Source organism: Cygnus olor, chromosome 19 (genome assembly GCF_009769625.2).
Source record: "Cygnus olor isolate bCygOlo1 chromosome 19, bCygOlo1.pri.v2, whole genome shotgun sequence".
In the NCBI taxonomy this organism is placed as follows: domain Eukaryota; kingdom Metazoa; phylum Chordata; class Aves; order Anseriformes; family Anatidae; genus Cygnus; species Cygnus olor.
In genome coordinates this window covers 8222730-8242812 of record NC_049187.1, presented here as the reverse complement: position 1 = coordinate 8242812, position 20083 = coordinate 8222730, and the positions used below count along the sequence as shown (strand labels likewise).

General features: G+C 58.4%; 1 protein-coding gene across 1 annotated transcript in view; it reads right to left on the bottom strand.

Annotated features, from left to right (window-relative positions):
• Positions 1-17756, bottom strand: part of RXRA (retinoid X receptor alpha) — a 99002-nt gene extending 81246 nt beyond the window's left edge. Inside the window, exon 1 of the mRNA XM_040531058.1 lies at positions 17345-17756. Coding sequence (XP_040386992.1) covers positions 17345-17372 — 28 coding nt within the window. The 5' untranslated portion in view covers positions 17373-17756. The remainder of the gene's footprint in view (positions 1-17344) is intronic.
• Between the last annotated feature and the right edge of the window lie 2327 nt (positions 17757-20083).

Below are 20083 nucleotides of genomic sequence, written 5' to 3'. Positions count from 1 at the left end.
ACAAACAAACCGGCGCCACCCCAGGGCCAAACTGTTCCGTCCAGGGGGATATAAAAAGAAACGTACCCACACAGCCACTGCTGCCACCTACTACGACCCAGCAAAGAGCACGAGGACTCCTCTCCGGCGCTCGGAGCGCACCGCAGCCATCGCTCATGCGCCTCTGGAGAGCGAAGCCACCAGCCTGCAGGCGCACGCCCGGCTGTCACCGCGAGCATCGCAGCTGCAGCTGCCTCCCCCCTAAAACCTTCACAGGGACGGAGCAGGCAGGGAGATGCTCGGGCTCCAAAGGCCACGGGGTGCTGTTTGCGTGAGAAGCGCCTACAAGCCCGCGTTCGGAGCTGAACCTGCTGCTCCCCAACCCCGGGGGACTGCTCACCACATCAGCAGGAGCAGGATTAGCCCCCGGCTCGCGTCGCGGCCCTGATGTTCATGCACCTCGGTTCTGCAGGCGCGCGGCTCCTCCACCCCTCAGCCTGTCAGGTGGGGTAATTGTACGGACCTTGCTCCCAGCAAAACAATTAGTTAATATGTGTAAAGTGCCCTGGAGTTAATTAATTGCCATTAACTCATTAGCTAGACTTTAGCCTCTAAGCCCAGCTGGAAGCCATGGCCTTCTTGGTCATCGCGGGTGCGTGCCGAGCGCTGCCCAAAGCTCCCCATGCTCCGGGGGAGCAAACCCCACGGGCAGGGGACGAGCAGCCGCCTTCCTCCCACCACCCTGGGTCCACATCTCCCCTCACGATACCCAAAGCACGCCGCTCCCCTCCCCAAAACCACAGCCCCCAATGAACCACCCACACCACCAGGCGCTGCAAGGTCTCAGACCGCGCGCAGGAGCGATGCCTCCGGGCCAGGGCACGGCCCCGCGGGAGGGATGCTGCGGGCGACACCGATGGGAAACCACCCGTTGCCCCTCCGCACAGCACCCAGGGTGCTCCCCGAGCACCTGGCAAAGGAACTGACCCGCACGTGCCACCGGAGCCCAGCGCCGAGCACCCCGCGCCGGCTCCCCGGGGCGGCCGGCAGCAGCCCGGCACGCGAGAGCGGGGCCGCCGGAGCCGGCCAACAACAACAAACTCGTGTGTGAGCCACAAAGGGAAAAACTCGGCGAGGAAACAATATTCAGCTTGACTCTTCCCCGGCGCGTACTGTAAATAACGCCGCGGATGGGGTTGTTTTATTTGTTTGAATTAGGAAAACACAGCCCGGATTGTCCCGCTGGCTCGGGCAGGCCCCGGCCCCGCGCGGGGGAAGCGAGCTAGCGGCCCCGCAGAGCACGGCAACCTTATAACGCAGCTCAGCGCTGCCCTGCGGAGCTCGAAACCAGCCCCAAACCCCAAATTATCGCCCTAAAGGCTGAGCCGGGCCCGGTGCGGGAGCTGCTGGCTCTGCTCGGGCTGCAGCCGGAGCCCAGCCCCGGGAGGGAGCGAGCTGAGGGCGGCTGCAGGTGCCCTGCAGCAGCTGGGATGGAAAAAGGCACCTGGAGATAGAAACGGCTCACGCTCCGGCGGCTGTTTCCAAGGCAATCGTGTATCTGCGTCCATCAGTCCCGCGTGTCGGGGGCTGCAAGACTTTCTGAAATATTTATCCCCTCTCCTTCTTTTTCTCCCTGTCTTCACACCGCATTTTCTCGCTCACGTCTCCACCGCTGCTGCTTTTGCCCTCTGACATGCCCAGTGCAGCTGCTCCACCCTCCTGCTGCGCATTTCGGGCGATGGGACCGAGCAGGAGGCAACCTCTCCCACTCCTTTTTTTGGGTCAGAGCAAACCTTTCCTTCTCTCGCTTCCTGACCTTGGGCTGGGCACCAGGATCCGGCCCCAACCTCCCACCTCATCCCTCTGGGCGCGCACCGGGCCAGGACAAAGCCGAGCGGCCCAAAGCCACGCCGCGCTTTCAGACACAACCAAGTTAAAAATACATATTTTTTCAGACAAAAGTTCAGTCCCCAAATGGTAAGAGAATCCAGGAAAAATGCGGCAGGCCCGGCTGGTGGCCGGCTTCCAGCGCGAGCACCTCCCTTCGGAGGAATCCGGCGAGGAGTCTCGACTAATCCACCCAGGACACACCAGCATTTCTTCCTTGTACGACTGGGTTGGGTGTTTTTTTTTTTTTTTCTTTTTTCTTTTTCCGTCTGCTCAGCAGATTTGCCATTTGGTGGCTGCGGGGACCGAGCAGGGGCACTGCGCCGGGTGAGAGCCGCAGCAGCACCCGCGGGACCCCGCCGTGCTCCGTGTCCTTGTCACGAGGCCAGGGGCTGCAGGCAGGAGGGGCTGCAAAAGATGGGGCCGGTGCAAGAGCTGGAACCACTGCGTGTGCTCTGCAGTCAATCTGAATAAGTAACACTACCCTGTGCCTCAGTTTCCCCGCCTGAAGCAGGAGCTCTTCCCCTCAGAGGCGTGTTTGGGCTGGAGAGGGGGAAAACCAACCCCAGATGCTGCTCAGCACGGCTCCGTCGCACAGCTCTGCAGGGCTGCCCAGCACCTTCGGGGCCGCAGCAGGATCCTGGCTCTCCCCAGCCCCCCCTGCCACAGCACCGACGTCTTCAGAAGGATGCCCTGGCCCTGGCCATGCCCCAGAACAGAGGAAAAGAAGCGGCAACAGGAGCAAACAATAAATGTAACGAGGGCAATCACAGCGTCATAGAACCATTCAGGTTGGAAAAGACCTCGACGATCACCGAGTGCAACCCTAACAGTGAGGGCGAGGATGGAGCAAACCAGACTGGGTGGACAAGGGGCACGCTGCCCGAGCCATTGCTTTTCTGCCCGGGGCAGAGCCACCCCGCAGGGCACCGAGCGGCCCCAAAGCTTCACCCTGGCCAAAGCACGGCCGGGGACAGGACCAGGCTGGTGCCTGATGCCACCCGCATCGGCTCGTTCCTGCCGCAGGGGACACCCAGCCCCGTCCCCTCGCAGCCCCGCGTCCTCCCGGAGGGAGCCGCCGCTGCCAGGGCAGCCGGCAGGCGCTGCTTTCCCTCCCAGTGATATGCCCACGGAGGAATTTGCACTTCATTCCTTGACACCCGCTTTAATTATAGGTATCGAGTTGGCTTCGGTCTTTCACAAGAGCCGGGAGCTAATTTCCCGATCCCCTTTCCATCCGAGGGTTTGTGAGTCACCCGCTCCCTCTGTGTACAAACAAAGGGCGGTGGGCTTTGCCAAAGGGACAGGGCACGGAGGGCTGCAGGCTGTACGAGCCCAGGCTGACCCGCGAAACCTCAGCCCCGCTTTGCCGCCGCTAGCGCGAGGAGCAGCTGGGCAGGGCGGGCTGGCAGGAGGTGCCCCTGAGAGGCGATACGCGCTGTCTAACACCCGGTTCCTCAAAGGCTCCCGGCACACAAGGACGCTCTGTCCTCCCCCGCCGGTCAGCCCCGCGCGATTCTCCGACAGCAGGAGGCTGCCGATGCTCTCCAAAATCCCCGTCCAGAAGCAAAGCGAGCGCAACCCGGCGCAGGTGCGGGAGCGTGGCACCGTCCGCATGCTGCCAGGGCTCGCCCGGGCTGCTGATTCAAAGCCCAGCTTACAAAGAAGGTCGCACCGAAGCTGCAGCCCTGCGAGCAGCAGCCAGGCTCCGCTCCCCAGCTCTCAGCAAGGACCTCATTTCCGACACCGTGCAGGTGCTGAGCCTGCCCCGTGCCCCCATCCGAAAGGGCAGCAGGGCCGGGCGAGAGCTCAGCCCACACCACCACCCATCGCAGCCTTCCTTCCCGGGGTCACTGTCTACTTTTATCTGGGTTTGGTGTTTTTTTTTTTTTTTTATTAAGCAGAAACTCCCTAATTCCAGTATAACGAGGATTTCACTGGCCGTGGGCTGTCGTTCCTCACTTCCAGCAGGCGCAGCTAGCCGTCAGCCAGCAGACCAATCTCCGCCACCTCCAAACCCACCGACGGCAGTGGCAGTCGTGCTCCCCGGCACAACGTACGGCTGCTGCCACCCCACCGCCCGCCCGACCCCGCTGAGCCGCTCTCCCAGCTCAAACAGGGCTGCCCACCGCAGGGCTGGTGCCTGCCTTCACCCCAGCCCTCTGCAAAACCCCCGGGGCAGCCCCGCTGCTCGCACCCAGGGGGCTGGGGGCGCAGGGAAGGGAACCCCCGGCTCGCAGCACTGCCCTTGTGTTTGCTCTATTTTTTTATTTTTTTTTTCCCCCCCCAACCAAGTCACGAGGCGGGGCGGATGCCGCCCGAAATAAATCATCAACCACAGCGACAATAAAGACGACCGGGAGGCCGAGCGGGCGCGGGATCGGCGGCGCAGCCTCCACCGCCCATCGCTGACCGGGTGACGGAGCGGCTCAGCACCACGCCTGGTCGGCACCAAGGAAATGACGACGGGGGAAAAAAGGGCTGTGGAAAGACGGGCAGCCCCCCCGAGCCCCCCAGCCTTCACCCTGCCAGGGCAGGAGGGAGGTTGTGCCGTAGGGGTGCGGGCAGGGCACGGTGCTCCTCGCCCAGCCTGGTCCCCAGGGATGCTCGGGACATCCCGTGTCCTCTCGGCCCCTGCAATGAGCCCAGGGTGTCTCTGGCACCCTGGGTGCTGGGGGGCAGCCCCAAAGCCCCCACCTCGGTGCTCCCGTGCAGCAGTGGGAGCTGTGCCACGTGTCCCCGTGGGAACGGGAGGGACTGCAAAAAAAAAAAAAAGCCAGCCTGGGAAAAGCCGCAGCACCGCAGCAGGCCACGCTACCACCAGCTCCTTCCATCCCAGATCCTCCAGGGCCAAGCCAGCCCACAAAACCCCGTTCCCAGCCTTACGCTGGGAACCTCCCCGCGTCACTGGGAAAAAAGCCACCAGGAGCTGCATTAGTCCCTCGGGTGCCCGTCCCGGGGACAAACGCCCGTCCTCGCACAGGGCTGCGCCTCCCCGTCCCACTCTTCTCCAACCCCAGGGCCAAGGGTAAAAGGGGACAGAAAATTTGTGCGTGTCTGGCCGAGAGCTCTCCTGCCACGGCTGAGCGAGGGGGGGGGAGGCAGCAGAGCCGTGCCCCCACCCCAGCCCCCCTACCCCATCCATCCCGTCCCAAATCCTCGGCTCTGCAGCCGCAGGACGTGCCCCATCCCCTGCACCCTCCGTCCCCGCGGCAGCGGGGTGTTCTCCCTTTCTTCCCTTGGAGGATTATCCACACTGCTTCTCTCTCGGCGCCTTTCAAAGGAGAGGCTTTTTATCACCACCGATCCCTGGGGGAACTCTCTCTCTTTCTCCCTCTCTCACGCTTTTACAGTCCGGACAGGGGGAAAGGAAGTTTTCCTTCATCGCAGCCTCTTCGCTGCCAGGCACCGAGGTGACGGAGGGACGGGGCACCTCTGAAGGTCCCCCCCTGCTCCTGCACCCCTAAACCCTGCTGTGGGGGGCCCCCCCGCCGCCAGCACACCCAGGGCCCAGCCCGGAGAACGCCCAGGCAAAACCCGGCTCTTTATTTCGAAAGCAAGGGCTCCGTTGCGAAATCCAGCTCGTAAAAAAAATCCCCGGCAGAACAAAAGCAGCAGACAGAGCTCGGAGCTGCCACAAGTGTGCTCTGCCCCTCGCCCACCTGCTCCCCGCTTTCCGGAGGCTGCGATTACGTTTCCCAGGGTTTCCTAAGTGGATCTTTTTTTTTCCCCCCCCCTCCACTTCTTCCCGAGTGCTGCGGAACAGATCAAACCGAGGAGAGGAAACCAACGCTGCGAGCTGGCAGAGCTTTAGACACGCTCGGCTATTTTAATGGGCCGCTCGCATGCGGAAAGCCACGAACGTGCCCGAGTGTGCACGGGATCGTCGGAGAAGCGAGCGGAGCCAGCGATCCCTGACGGGCTGTCTGAAGCCCCAGGTACCTCAAAGTGAAACCTTTGGGGATTTTTTTAGCCCCCGAGCTCTCGCTGTTACCGACGGTGCTTGTCACAGCAGCAAAGCGTGTGTTTTTTTGATCGTCGCCCGTGCCGCAGCATTTTCTCTGTATTTTTAGGCATCCCTTTCGAACGATAGAGGAAATCATCCAAAAGAAGTTTGTTCGAGGGGCCTGTCAGTTTGAGGAAGTGAAATTAAAGCAGAAAAAAAAAAAAAAAACCCTGAATCCTAATAAATCACACATCCACACGCACAAAATTGGAGAAATCTGGGCATGCCTCCAAAGGCAAGTAAATGGATGATAAACAAAACAAACCTAGCTCTACCCAGCAATAAAGGCTTTCACATTTGGAACTTCTCACCCTCGAACCGCTTCCATTGACGGCCCAGCTCCTGAGATGGGAGGCACGGGGAAACCGCTCGGCTCGCAGGCAAAGGTGTGCCCCAAAAAAACCCCGCCCGCGATGCCTGCCCCGCACCGAGCTGCTCCGAAGGGGCACAGCGGGGTGCAGGATCAGCCCCGCGCCCCCCGGCATCGCCATCCCTCCCAGGCTGGCCCCGTGCCCTCGGAGCTGAATGGAGCCTTTCTGCAAAGAGCGCCGGGGCTGGAGGAAAAGCCTGCCTTACCCGGAGACGGGAGAGGGAAAAAGGGGGCTTGGAGCTGGCACCGGCATCCTACAGCTTGTGCTAGTGGAGCTCCGGGCAGCGTGCTGCCTGCCCTGCAAGCCCCTGGTCCTGCTGGGGAGCGTGCCCCGTCCCCGCTGCAGGATCAGTTCCCCTGGGATACACGGCACCGGAGCGAGGGTGGCTGCTTGGGTTTGCTGAAATTGCTGGAAACCCGTTTTGGTGACCCCACAACGGCTCCAGGCTTCAAGAGGCCCTCCCCTAACAAACGAGGGCCGCAACTTGCGGAGGAAAACAGGCACAACAAAAGCAGGGGAAAAAGCACAAAGAAGAAGGATGAAGATGCTGGGAGAAACCCCCCTCCGACACGCAGGTGTCCGAGACAGGAGGCAAAAGCAGCGTATGGGAGAGGAAAAAAGCAGCAGCCAAGCCTCCTTTTAAGCTTTAGAGGCAGGATTCCCATTGATATGGATGCTGCAGCTCAGTGCCCACCCCCTGCCCAGCGCAGAGGGTTCAGCTTTTCAGGCCACGCTGCAGGAGAGCAAAGGGAGGAGGGCAGCTCTCGGCCCAGCCGCGGGGTGAGCTGTGCGATGTGGCTGGCGGAGAGCAGCCTGGGGTCCCGGCTGCAGCCTCTGCGTGTGCCCAGAGCCGGATTTTGGGGGATCCACACGACACAGGTGGGCTGGGAGCCCCGCAGTGCCGCTCCCCGCTGCTCCTGCCGGGATGCGGGGCCGGCAGCGCGCAGGCAGCTCCGCTCTCCGAGGTTGTCTGCGAGTCCTCTTTCGCCAGGGCTACACATACCATTTTTTAAAAGCCGGGTGATGTAATCAAGCAGTATTTATAATGCTGAAAACATCCCAAAGCTCCATCTCTTCCAGCTCCCAAGCACACTGTGTACTCTTAATAAAATAATTGCAGTGATGAATAGCCCCTTATAACATTCCTCTTCTGCAGCTACTGACAGGGCCAAGAGCTCGGATGGAAAAATCTTTCTCCCAGCGCTCCTTCAAGGTGCACTCAGGATTTCACCTTTCCACAGCAAAACAGGCACTGAAATTTCGGAAAACATTCCGTCCCCATACCGAGCTGTCACGCCGAGCGCTTCAACGCCATTCTGAGATGGTAACGACAAGCTCCTGCTCCCCCGGCCCAGCCGCGTTATTGTCCTAATAACAAAGTCAGCAAATTACAAAAAATCCCAGACCTCAGGCACGGCGACGGGACCCCCAGCCCCCTCGATGCCGAGCGCTGACCCCGCAGCCCCCAGCCCCACGGAGGGGGGCTCCTTCCCCTGGTTCTGAAATAGGGCTGCGGATTAAACCGCTTGTTTGCGAGCCCTCGCGTGCCCGTGATTTCCCCGCTGATAACTACAAGACAGGCCAACGTGCCATTTTTTTTTGGTAGAGTCACTTCTATTATTAATTTGCGACGTACGTTCAAGCAGGGAGCTGGCCGGCTTCCCCCTCGCCAGCTGAAGCTTCCCTCCCCGTGCAGGGCTTTCATTCCCAGCCAGGGAATTAAAAAAATTCCTGAGCCCAGGAATTCCCACCCAGGGCCAGATCCTGCCCTCCACACCGAAGTCTCTCTGCTCCCAAAACCTTACAGCAGAGCAGTGGGGACAAGCCCAGCCAGGGGACTTGCACCAGGTCACCCAGGGACATTGGTGACAGCAAGGGACATGGGACAAATGCCCTGGTGCCAAGAAGGGGAGCTGGAGGAGGCATAAATCAGCCGGGGTTCGGCGAGATTTGGGGAGGCAAGGTGCAGCCTCCCCACCCACAGGCGCTGCTATCTGCCACCCAGGGCTGGCTGCGAGAAATCCCTGCCCTGCAACATCTCCTGCACACACCTGGAGGCCTTGAAACCTCGCTGCAGAAACCGGTGCCAGTTTTCCATGCCCCGCTCCCATGGCACAGCACCCGGCCCACCAGGGCAAGCAGCAGTGATGAGAAAAGCAACAGCCGAAAACCCTCACGGATTAAATCCGCGTCTCCCGACCCTACAAGCAGCAGGGAAACCCGCAGGCAGGGCGCTGCGTTGCCGTATCTCTCGCAGCAAGACCCCGCTGCCCCCCATCAGATGCTCTGAGCCGGCTTTGGGCGCGTGTTTGGATAAACTCTCCGACTTTGCAAACAATAGGTATCAGCTGGCCTGGGGCCAGGCTATCTCGGGCAGGGATCACAGCTAAGCCTTCCTAAGTGCTTAAACGGGGGCCTGCAGGTAATTGTCCCCGCAGCCTGACCTCTTCCCCCAGCGGCGACGACCTCTGGTCCTAATGCGGCTCTGGGCACACTTTGCTAGGACAAGGGATTTAGGGCTGACGGGTGGCAGGACGGCTTTCAGCACCAGCATCACATCCCGCAGCTCCGCTCCCCGCCACGGGGTCGAGCACCTCGATGCTCCCCCAAAGCTGCCAGGCATCCCGTAACCGCCCGGGGAGAGGCACAGAGCATTAATGCCGCAGGATGCGCGGCCAACAGCCCGCAACTTGCTTAGGTGTGCAGAAAGTCTCGCCTTCCGACAGGTTTACCCTAACAGGAAGGGAGCCTGGGTGGCCCGGGGAGGTACAGGAAACCCCTTTCTCTCAGGCTCATCGCTCTGTTTCCTCTGGATTCCTTTAACCTTTCACACCGGGCCTGATGGATGCCTGCAGACGGATTTTTGCAAGCCTGCACTTCCCTGTAGCAAAATCGGGGCGCAGCCTCGGCACCCGACCGCAGCAGCGCTTGCGGGGAAGCCTCCTCCAACAGAGCAGGAGCACACGCATCCCTCGGTGCCACGTTTGGACCCTGGGGACATCACGTCCAAGCAGGATGCTCGTAGTCGGAGCGCTGGCAGCAGCAAAAGGCTGCACTGAATTTTGAAGGATGGACTGAACTTCCCCCGCGGAGAGGGAACGGGTTCGCAGGCAGGTGGGGACGCAGCCTTAATCTCACGTAAAGGGCCTCTTGGGTGGGAAGATTAGCAGCTTGTTTCCACCCTGGGAGGAATCTCGGCGGGCGCAGGAGGAGCGAGATGTCAGACAATGTCAGGAAACATATCAGCTTCCCAGGAGCTAATGGGGGGGAACGTGCCTCTGCGGAGGTTAAAGGCTCCGGGGCAGCGTCTGAGCACAGAGCGAGACAGACCCTGCGAGCAGGGAAGGCAGCACCGAGCTCAGGAGAAGGGGAAGCACGGGGGCAGACAGTTAGGGACAGATCCCATGCGTCCAGACCTCCAATTTGGGGTGTTTTTAACCCAGCTCTGCACTCACGCAGCCGTACCCAGCACAACGCTGCCGCGGGGAAAATTTCTGCAGGGAGACACAGGTCCCCCAGCCCCACACGACACCCGCACAGTGCCACCCCCTCAGGCTGCCTCCACCCAGCCCAGGGAGGAAATCAGAAGAGACAGCCCGAGAATGAGCCTGGAGAGATGCTCCTGGACTCTTTTCCACCGCACTGGGCAGGTGACCGCCGGGAGCCACCCGCTCGCAGCGCTCCCCGAGCCCTGCGCCGCCGCAGAAGGGCAATGAAGTTGCAAAGGTTATCGTTTCAGTGTTTGACTGAGCATAAAAATCCTGCTCGGGAAACAGAAAAGGGAAAAGCAGGAGGGGACTGGGAAGGCGGCGGGGAGGAGAGGGGGCCGCACAGCCCGGCGGCCCCAGTGACACCTTTCCCAAGGCGAGGGAGAGGGCATGGGGCTCACGGCAAACCAACGCGTTTCCATTTCAGAAGAGTTTCTAAGAAAATAAATGCTAAGTCTGTTATAAAAGTTTATCTGCGTGTGCAAGAGAGAGAGAGCGTGCCTGACTATGGTATAGAGATGTCATTATTTTCATGCATCTGCCTTACCCAATTTTATTTAGTTGCTTTCTGCACCATTTCATGCTCATTCTGCTGCTGAGCTAGACAATTGCTTTATAACTCTAGGGTGCAATTTCACTGTCTGTGAGCCACACGCACACGCACGCACAAGGGGGCTGCGCGGGGATGGAGCAGGGAGCTGCACCTCCCTCCCTCCCCACCCTGGCGGCTTGGGTTGAAACGTTTTAATAAAAAAAAAATCAAAAAGCAGAGAGAAAATTAAATTAAAATGCTAAGTGACTATCTCTAACGTATTACAAATCAAGGGGGGGGGGGGGGAGCAGCCCCTGGAAGAAGTGGTTCCCCATCAGGAATTAGGAGGATGAACAGGAGGGCAATTCTCCCTCACGCTACGCGAGCGCAGAGAGACGGAGCCCGGCAGGCTGGAGGGCAGAAGCGCTGCGACCCACGCTGGGTTTTTATGATCAATTGAAAGTCACACTCGAACAAGTGCAGGTCAAAAGGGAGGGCTGGCTCTGCAGGTGCAGCGCTCCGAGACAGCGCCTTCCAACTCGCCCCAGCTCCCTGCACCCTCACAGGGACTGGGTGTCCCGGGAGGGTCCCAGCTCTGAGCCACCGGCCCCACGGGTTGCCAGGAGGGGATGGAGGCTCCAAAAGCAACCCCAACACCGTGCACGACCCCACCATGGCGTGAGCAAGCACGACCTGCTGCTGATACACCGTTATCTACTGCCAGCCGGGCCCTGCAGAGCCACGTTAGGGGCCACCGCTCCTCTGCCGGGGGGCTGAGCCCACAGCTTCCCCTGCCTGATAAAGCCTCTCCTCTGCCAGAAACGGGGCTCCAAAAGGAGAAGGGGGGAAAGGATGGGGTGTTCCAGCACTGGTGGGGAAAGGGGGCCTCTCTCTCAGTGCTGTTTCGCAGGAGCCTCCACCCAACCGCGGGTCCCCACGCCGCAGGGTGGTGAAGCCACAGCGCCCGCAAGCCGCCTGCACCAGTCCCCCGGATCTGTAGCAGCTTCCCCAGCCCTGTGAGCTTTCCCCAGGGCCTCTCCTGCCGCTCCATCGCCCTGCTCCTTCCTTCCTCCACCACCGCTCTCAGAGCAAGTCTCAGCCGCCGCACGGGCGCAGCCTGCCCGCCTCCCGCCGTCACCTCCGCATCTCCTTACGCATCTCGGCTCGCCCGTGCCAGCCCGTCTGCCCCGCTCCTTCCGCTCTTGCTTCACCGCTGACATTGCCTCATTCCGTCTCGGTAATGGGTACGTAGGAGACGCGCTGCCCACAGCGAAATTGTATCGCGGCAGCCCACAGAGTTCACAGCGAAAACTTTCCAGCGCTTACTCGTCGGCCAAAAATGGAAAAACAATAATCAAATGGCTCTGCCTCGGCGCTGAGAGCCACACAGCCAGCTGAAACTAGACAGGGCATCCGTCCCTAATGCGTTCCTGGCAGCCCCAGCACAAAGGATTTGCTCTTGAGCTCAGCGGGGCTGTAAACCTCCAGGCAAGCAGGCAGCGGGGCTCCGGGGGCACCCCTCACCTCCCTCTGCCCTGCTCCCCTCTTTTTTTTTTTTTTTTAAAAGTCTGTAAAAGCCAAAGAAAGCCAAAACTCTGCAAAAGAGGAGGCCACAAGAAGCAACGACCAGATGGGAATCCCGTTACCATTTTGTTGGTCACAAATACCAGCACTGCTGCACCTCTCACCTCCTCGCTCCGCAGCAATCTCGCACGCGATTCAACGCGACGAAGGGGTCACGGTTCAGCCGGGACCCCCAACTCAAATACTCAGACAACACAACAGAAAACCCGCCCGATGGACCCAGCACCGCCAGGGCTTGGAGAGCCCCCGGCAGGCCCAGATCATCTCGCTGGCATCTCACCACAACGGTCACCAAAGTCAATTCTTCCACCACCAACAGCGCAAAAGCGGGCACAGGGAAGTCACGCACAGGAGGAGGGCAGCGGGGGCACTACTGGGAGAAGAGTGGAGAAGAAGGGACGTGAGCCTTGCTCTGGATGCTTCTTAGGACCAAGATTTGGGGTGTTTCTTCTTTACGCACTGCTTTGGAGCGCCCAGCCCGCACACCAATCACCAGCAGAGGCTTTTCTTTACTCCCAGCCCAAAAAGCAGCTTGGTTTGGCTTCTGAAAGCTGGGACCTTCAAGTGACCACACGAGCACCCCCCGATGGCATCCCCACGAGTGCCAAAACCCCCAAAAAGCCCTACAATCCCAATTCCTCCTCACTCGGGGGCAGCAGCCAGTCCCCGGGGCCTGCCTCAGTTTCCCAGCCCGCTCCCAGGACACGCTCCCGGGGCACAAACAGGGCCGGGGGCAGGAGCACAGCCCCAAGCTGCAACCTTGAAACTGTTATTGTCGATCACAATAAAAAAAAAACAAACACATTTCATGCTTATGAGTGGTCTGTTTGAACAGGATTATTTTTTAACTCCACGTTAAACAAGATTTCAAAGGAGGAGAGCAGCGTCTGGGCCGAATTTGAACTCTTTCTTCCCTTTCTCGTACAGGAGCTGTCGTTCCCTGTTTATTTCAGAAAACACCCTCCATTTTGAAACGCCCTCTTCCCAAAATAAAAACTCAGGTTGTTTCGCTGACTTTCTTCGCTTTATTCTGAGCAAAACACTCTCAGAAAAGACAAGTTCCCACAGCCAGTTTCCATTACAACGAGAGGGCATTTTCCGAGGCTAAATTGCGTCTGTCTGAAAATCTTCGAGCAGTTTGAGCCGGCTGGCATGTGCGGGGATCCTTCTGTAGGGCTTTTTAAATCCTTATTTGCAATATTATTTCGTCTGCTTCGCGCTGCCTTGATGTTTGAGCAGCCTTTGGACAGACACAACCACTCCTCCCTCCTCCCCTGTCCTCCCTCCAGGCACACGCTTCGCTTTGAGGAGGAGGAGAAGAGAGAAATAAAATAAGAGACAAGCAAAGAGGGAAACGTCAGAAAGCTGCTTTTTGTGTGCGTGTCAAACGTTCAAAGTTATCCCGGAGTCTAGTCTTTAAACGTAATAAAACACAGCTACTCCTGACAAAATCAATTAAAATAAAACCACCCAGGCTGCCTCCCCTATCGCTTTGTAGTTGGGCTGACTTGGGAGAGCCCACCTGGGCCTTTTAGGAAGCAATTACGGAGCTGCCGGGCCGGATCCTGCTCCACCGAGCACCCCCCTGCCCAGCGGCACAGCGGGGAAAGACCCAGCTCTGAGGGAGGCGACGATGGCTGCGACACGGGGAGAGGCGCTGGGGCTCGGAGCCAGCCATCAGGATTAATTAGAGCCCAATTAGGTTACCCAGCTCCCAGGGAACGGCCCTGCAAGAGCTGGCGCTTCACCGGCAGCGATTTCGAGGCGGCTTTGGTTACACCAGGCTGGTGGCAGGGACCCACTTGGCATCACCACCACCTCCTGTTACCCCAGCACCTCTGGCAGCAGAGGCTCAGGACATTTATAGCAGGAACCATTCCACGATTTCAGGCCATCTAGAGCCTCGTGGGAACCCCGTGCACCCCCCGAGGCACGGGGACGCTCAGAGCACCGAGCACGCTGTGACACGAGGCATGGCCCAAAACCCAAGCCCCTGCCCCACGGCGCCGACAGCTCCGCTGTTTTTCTTAACCATCAACAACAAAAAGAAAGGAAAAAAACATAAAAAGAAAATATTCAGCCGTGCAGCAGGACTCTGGCATATGGGAATCCACCCCTGCTCCCAGAAAACAATACTGCAACAAAAAGGTTTTTAACCCGTTGCGAAAATATTTATTTTCGCCTTCAAGATGTGGGTGGGACGAAGGCAGGGTGTATTTTCCAGTGAAATGTTTTGATTCCCCCCCTTGAACCCCCCCCCCCCCCAGGAGCAAAATGCCAATAATAATATTTGTAATGAATAACTAAAATTCTGCGGCTTTCTCCCCCGCTCCCTTTTAAATAAATAAAATGCCCTAAACACAAGGAGTACAAACACTCTCTCAAACACAGCAGGACGAGGCGGAGTAAATTCACGGACCCTCCGAGGATTTATTTAACTGTCACAGCCGAGATCCTGATAAAGACAAAAATTCCTTCCCAGCTTGTTTTGCATGTGTCACTTGGGAGAGGTCGAGCCCTGCTCTGTGCTTCAGCAAGAGACCAGAAAGCGGCCGTCCTCACCCTCCTGCTCCCTCGGGGACCCTCGCAGGCCCGCTCAGCACCCTGCAGGCATGGGGCAGGGGATTCCTCCTGCCCAGACGGGATGCTCGTGCAAGCCGTGGTGCTTTCTGCACCGTTCCTGTTCTTTCCTCCCTACGGATTTGCTCACCTGCCATAAATTCCTGCAGCTAAAAGGAGCAGGATGGGGGATCGCACCGAGGTCTCGGCCCAGGCACCCCCGATCCGCCCTGGGTTTTGCACAGCACCCAGGCTCCCCCCGGCCACAGCAGGGTGAAGGAAGGAAGCTGAGCCAGGGAGGGTTCCCCCTGCCCATCACAGGACCCCCCCCCCCCCCCCCTTTCCTGGGAACAGGCACAGAGGAGAAGGGAGCAATAGTGGGATTGTGCAGACCACGGTGCGCAGAGCCGCAGGGCGACGGCTCCCAGCGCAGGAGGTGCCTGGGGACACGCCGTCCCCGCCGGAGCCTCTGCCTGGCATCTGCCACCCGCTCCTGAGACCAGCAGGAAAATGAGATACTACTATTAAAAGTGCCCAGCGCTGGCCACGTTTCCACCCATGACATCAGCGGGGTTATCTGAGTCTAACCAAGGGCAGGGCTTGGCCAGGATCCTCCACGCGGTTATCCTTTTTAGGCCAAACTGAGCTGAGATTTTGATGGGGCAGCACCGTTTTGCTCCAGTTCCCCATCTCAGGCCTGTGCCAGCGTGCAGGAACACACCACCAGCACGAGCCCGGAGATCCCCCTCTCTGTCCCTTGTCTTGGGCACGCCAGCTCCAGCCACCACAGTCCCAACGGGGCTGGAAAAACCACTGGTGCCCTGCGGAGCCAGGAGCGGGGTCTGAGCCACCCTCCTGCAGGCAGCGGGGCCCCGCCAGCTCCAGACACCCTCACTAGCTGCCTGCCTGCCGCCAGGCCTTGCCTGCCTCCCGTGCTCGAAGCAGCACCAGAGTCCTCCCCTCCCAAACCTGCAGGATCCCCCGGCCGTAAACCAAAGCCGATTTTTTTTTTTTTTTTTTATAAGCAACGCTTGACCAAAGGCCTGCGGATAAAGTTTGCGCGTCGTTCCCGCAGCAGCACAAACACACAGCAGACACAGGCCCCCATTGCACACACTTCAATCAGCTCCCACGAGCTGCTGAATCCTCTCCCAAGCCAGCAAAGCAAAGCCGAGCACCCCCAGCTGTCCTGGGGCAGCTGCCTGGGTGCTCCCTTGGGCGCTCCCCCCCCAGCAGCTCGGCGCGCTCGGCCGCCTCCCCCTCTCCCCACCGGGCGCACGCACACGCCGCTAGGCGAGCGGACAAATCGCTGGGTTTTCACCCGCACCAGCGCAAGGGATCCCTCCCTGAGACAGCAGCAAGGTGACACACGCTCCCCCTCACCTCCCCCGGCAAAGCCAGCGTGACTAAGAGCACAGCACAAGAGCCAGCATCCGCGGCGCACCAGCGCTCAGGTGTGGAAGAAAAGGCAAGCAGATAGGCAGGGCCTCATCCTGCCCCCACCAGCACAGGCTGGGGGCTCTCTCTTCCACCAGAGACTGGAAAGAGGTGTAAATAGTTAAGGCAGCCACCCCCAAGTGTGGCCAGGGACAGGTGATTTCTGCTCAGGGGGTGTGTTTGGGATCATTCCAGGCACCTGTGTTTGACCCAGCCCAAACCCGTCTGACCCTAACAGCAGGACTGCAGGTGAGATGCCTTGAGCCCAAACAACAACTTAGGATAAGTCAACACAGCTCCATTTCCCCATCTCACAGCCAGACCCATGAGGGTCTCCCTATAGCCACAATTTGGTAGGGGGGTGGGGGGGACAACACAGCTCCCCACCAGCCTGTGGAGCCAGGCTCTCCCTGCCGAAGCCCCCGACATGCCAGGAGGGCAGGGGCCAGCCCCTGGTTCCATGTGTTTATGCTGCGCTTAGAAAGGAACAACTGAAACTGCAATTCTTCAGAGGGAAGGAAAAAGAAAAAACAACAACAACCCAAAACAACAACCACACTAACAAAGCTCGTGCACAGATTTAAAGCCCAGAGGAGCCCCGGCACGGGCCAGGGGGGTGTCAGGACGGTGGCTGGGGGTCTTGGGCTGAGCAGTGGCAGAGGGGGCAGGATCAGCCCCTCTTCCTCCTCGCCAAGGGCTTGGCGCCAGGCAACTTCGCTAAAACTTTCTTCTTCCCCCTCCCCGAGCAGCGAGCTCTGCAATCTCACTTCTCCCAAAAGCCAGGCACAGGGAGGCATTCGCCCCTGCAAGCCACGACTTGACTCAAGTCACCCAAACGATGGCAAACTCCAACTGGAAACGGGGCTCAAAATGTTAACTTAAAAAGAAAAAAGAAGCAGGGAAGAAAAAGGAAAAAAAAATAAAGAAAAACGTGCAGGGTCCCAAGCGCGCCAGCGGCGAGGGGCGATGCAGGACCCTGCTGGTGCTGCCCCCAGCTCGACTGCGCACCCCGGGGAGAAAAGGGGGGCTTGGGAGGGGATAATAAAGAGAAAATCCGGGAGAAACGAGCAAAAAAAAAAATAAGAAAAGCCAAGGCAGCGAGCTGCCAGCCCCCCCCCCCCCCCCCGCAGCAGCAGCCCGGGGCAGTGGGGAGGGGGCTGCCCCGCTCCCGCTGCCCCGTTTGAAAATCCCGCTTGCGCCCGGCGCCCCTCGCCCAGCCCGGCTCGGCTCCGGGCCCGCCGCCCCCCGGCTGCGCCTCACCAAAAAAAAAAAAGAATTAAAAATAAAAAAAATTAAATAAGGATGAGAACAAAACAAACGAGCAGCAAGCACGCCGCGGAGGCGAGCGCGCAGCCCCGCAGCTGACACCGGAGGGGAAGCGAAGGAGGGGGCAGCTCGGTCTCTTCTTTTTAATGTTTTTATTTAAATTTTTTTTTTTTTAAGTCCTCCCCCCCCCTCGCCCCGCGGTAGGAATGGAGGAGCTTTTCGGCCCCAAACTCACCCAGCGGCAGGAAGTGTTTGGTGTCCATCGCTGGTGCCTAACTCATGCCAAGGGGCTTGGTGGAAAACACACAGCGCAGGGGCGGGGAGCGAAATCAAAGCGAAAGGGGGAAGGGAGGGAGGGGAGAGGGGGAAAAAAAAAAAAGAGGAAAAAAAAAAGAAAAAAACACCCAAGGGAGGAGGAGGAGGGGGAGGAGGAGGAAGGCTCAGCCCCGCACCGGCGGCGGGGCGCGCAGCCGAGGCGGCGGCGGCGCGAGTTTGGTGCAAAGTCCCAACAATGTAACTCCGCGGCACGGCTCGGCTCGGCACGGAACGGCTCGGCACGGCTCGGCTCCGCGCCGGGGCCCGCGCAGGGGGGAGCGAGCGCCGCGACCGCCCCGCAGCGCCCGCCCCGCGCAGCGCAGCGCCGCCCCGCGCCGGGGGGGTCGGGGGCGAGGGACGGGAAAATGAAGTGGTGGGAGGGGAGATGGAGGGGGGGGGGGGTTGGAGAGGTGGGGGGAGAAGGGAAATTAAAGGAGAAGGGGGTTTGGGGGGGGGGAAGGAAAAGGGGTGTGGGGAGAAGGAAAAAAAAAGAAAAGCAAGTGGGGAAAAATTAAAAGAAAAATGGATGCAGGGGAAAAGGAAATAACGCGAAGTGATAGGAAAAGGAGAAAAGGAAAAAGGGATGTGGGGGGGGAGGAAAAATAGAAGTGAAGGGGAAAAAGAAAAATTAAAAGAAAGATGTGGGGGGAAGGAAAAAAGCGATGGGATAAAAAGAAAAGAAAAAGGAATGCAGGAGGAAAAGGAAAAAAGTGATGGAAAAAAAGATTTGGAAGGAAAAAAGAATAAAAAGTGATGGGAAAGAAGAAAATTAAAAGAAGGGGATGTAGAAGAAGAGGGGGAAAAGTGATGCTTTAAAAAGGGAAAATTAAAAGGGATGTGGGTAAAAGAAAAAAGTGATGTGGGGAAAAGGAAAACTTAAATGAGAGAAAGGGGGAAAAAAGTTTAAAAAGTGACATGGAAAAGAAATTAAAAGAAAAAGTGATGTGGGAAAAAAATATTAAAAGCAGGTGATGTGGGGAAAAAAGGAAATAAATTTAAAAAGTGATGTGCGGGAAAGGAAAAATAAAATAAGGAGGGCTGTGCCTTCAGGTACTGCTGGGTGATCTCAGGGGTCCTGGCAGGGGGGCACTGCGCAGCCACTGGGCAGGGGGCCCTGGCCACCCCCCTGCCTCCAGCCTCCCTAAATGGTCCTGGGCCTTTCAGGGTGGCACATTAGTGACTCCATGGACCCAAGCACCCCTCTGACATATGAAACATCGCAAACACCATAGGGCCCCTCACTCTTGATGGCCACAGCACCCATAGTGAGAGCAGCGAGGTCACACAGGACACCTCAGTGACACCAGGGCCAGCAGGGTCAGGGTCTCAGCTGGGGGTCTCGGGGTGCCCCTGCTGTCCCATGGGGCCAGGCTCACCACAGGGTGCTGGTTTGGCACAAGCAGAAGTCACCATGACATGCGGTCACACTGCTGCCACCAAGCATTATCTCCAGCCATGGAGCACTTCCAAGCCTCCTACCCACCCTGATTTATCCTTTAATTGGCAACGCTTCCCAGGCCATAAATATTAGCACTCTAGCACCTCCTCCTATAACAACAGCCTCTTATCTCATGCTCAGTGCCATGTCCCAGTCTATCACCCGCATGCACTTATCAGTTTCCCTCATACCTACTACCATAGTACCTAAATCCACAGAGGAAAGGCCCAAGAAAGGCCCAAACACACAATTTCTCCCAACTCCAGCCCGTTCTACATACATCTGCCCGGGGACAGCCCTGCCTTTCCTCCCAGGAGGGCTGCTTGATGAGGGGTGCCCAGCAGGCCCCCCCCTAGCAAGAGCACCACAATTCATCAGCATTAATTATGACAAGGACAAGAAAAATGCCAAAACGACCCCTGTCACATCAGAGGCGAGCAGCTGCGAACTGACACACAGAGCTGCAGAAGTTAAAAAAAAATAAAACATCTTGGATCCTTTTTATCCTCTGCTCCTGTAATTTCAGCATGTCCAAACAGATTTTGGAGTGTGTTTATAACTGGTAACTTCATTTGCTCCTGGGCTGGGACCTTAAATGCCAAGTTTCATCTCCAAGTCAGTTTTTATGGCTGAGTTGCATTAACTCCTGGGAGAAAAGGCCCAAAAGGAACCGGGTGAGGACACAAATGAAAGTTGGGGCTGGTCCCAGAAGCAGGGCCAAAGTCTAAGAGCGGGCTGGCACGGCAAAAATCACAGATCTCGTGGCTACCTGCACACAAAACACCGACAGTAAAATTCATAGAAATCATTCCCCTGACACACACACTGAAGCTGGTGCTTGTGTCTGATAAGGGAAAGCACATCTGGGGGCAGTGCTCCTCCCAGGCCTCGCCGGGGCAGCTTCAAGCTCCCGCCTGCCTCTACCACACAAATGCCATTTGAGTCATCGGTGCCTTAACAGCCTAAGGTAAGTGTGGGCCTTTACGGCTTTGATCGAGCCTACAGCAACCAGTCGGGCTGCCAGCCGAGGCAAACAGCTCCTGCTGCCACATAGCACAAGGGGGGACCCAGCCCCAGAGGTCAGGATCCCCCAAAACACTTCGCTTGAGAGTCACAGCAGGTATTGGGACTGTTAGATCCGGGGCCGGAAATCCACCTTTTGTAGGCTCTGACACAAGAAATTACTGTAACTGGGACATTTCATGCTCCTCTCCCATCGAG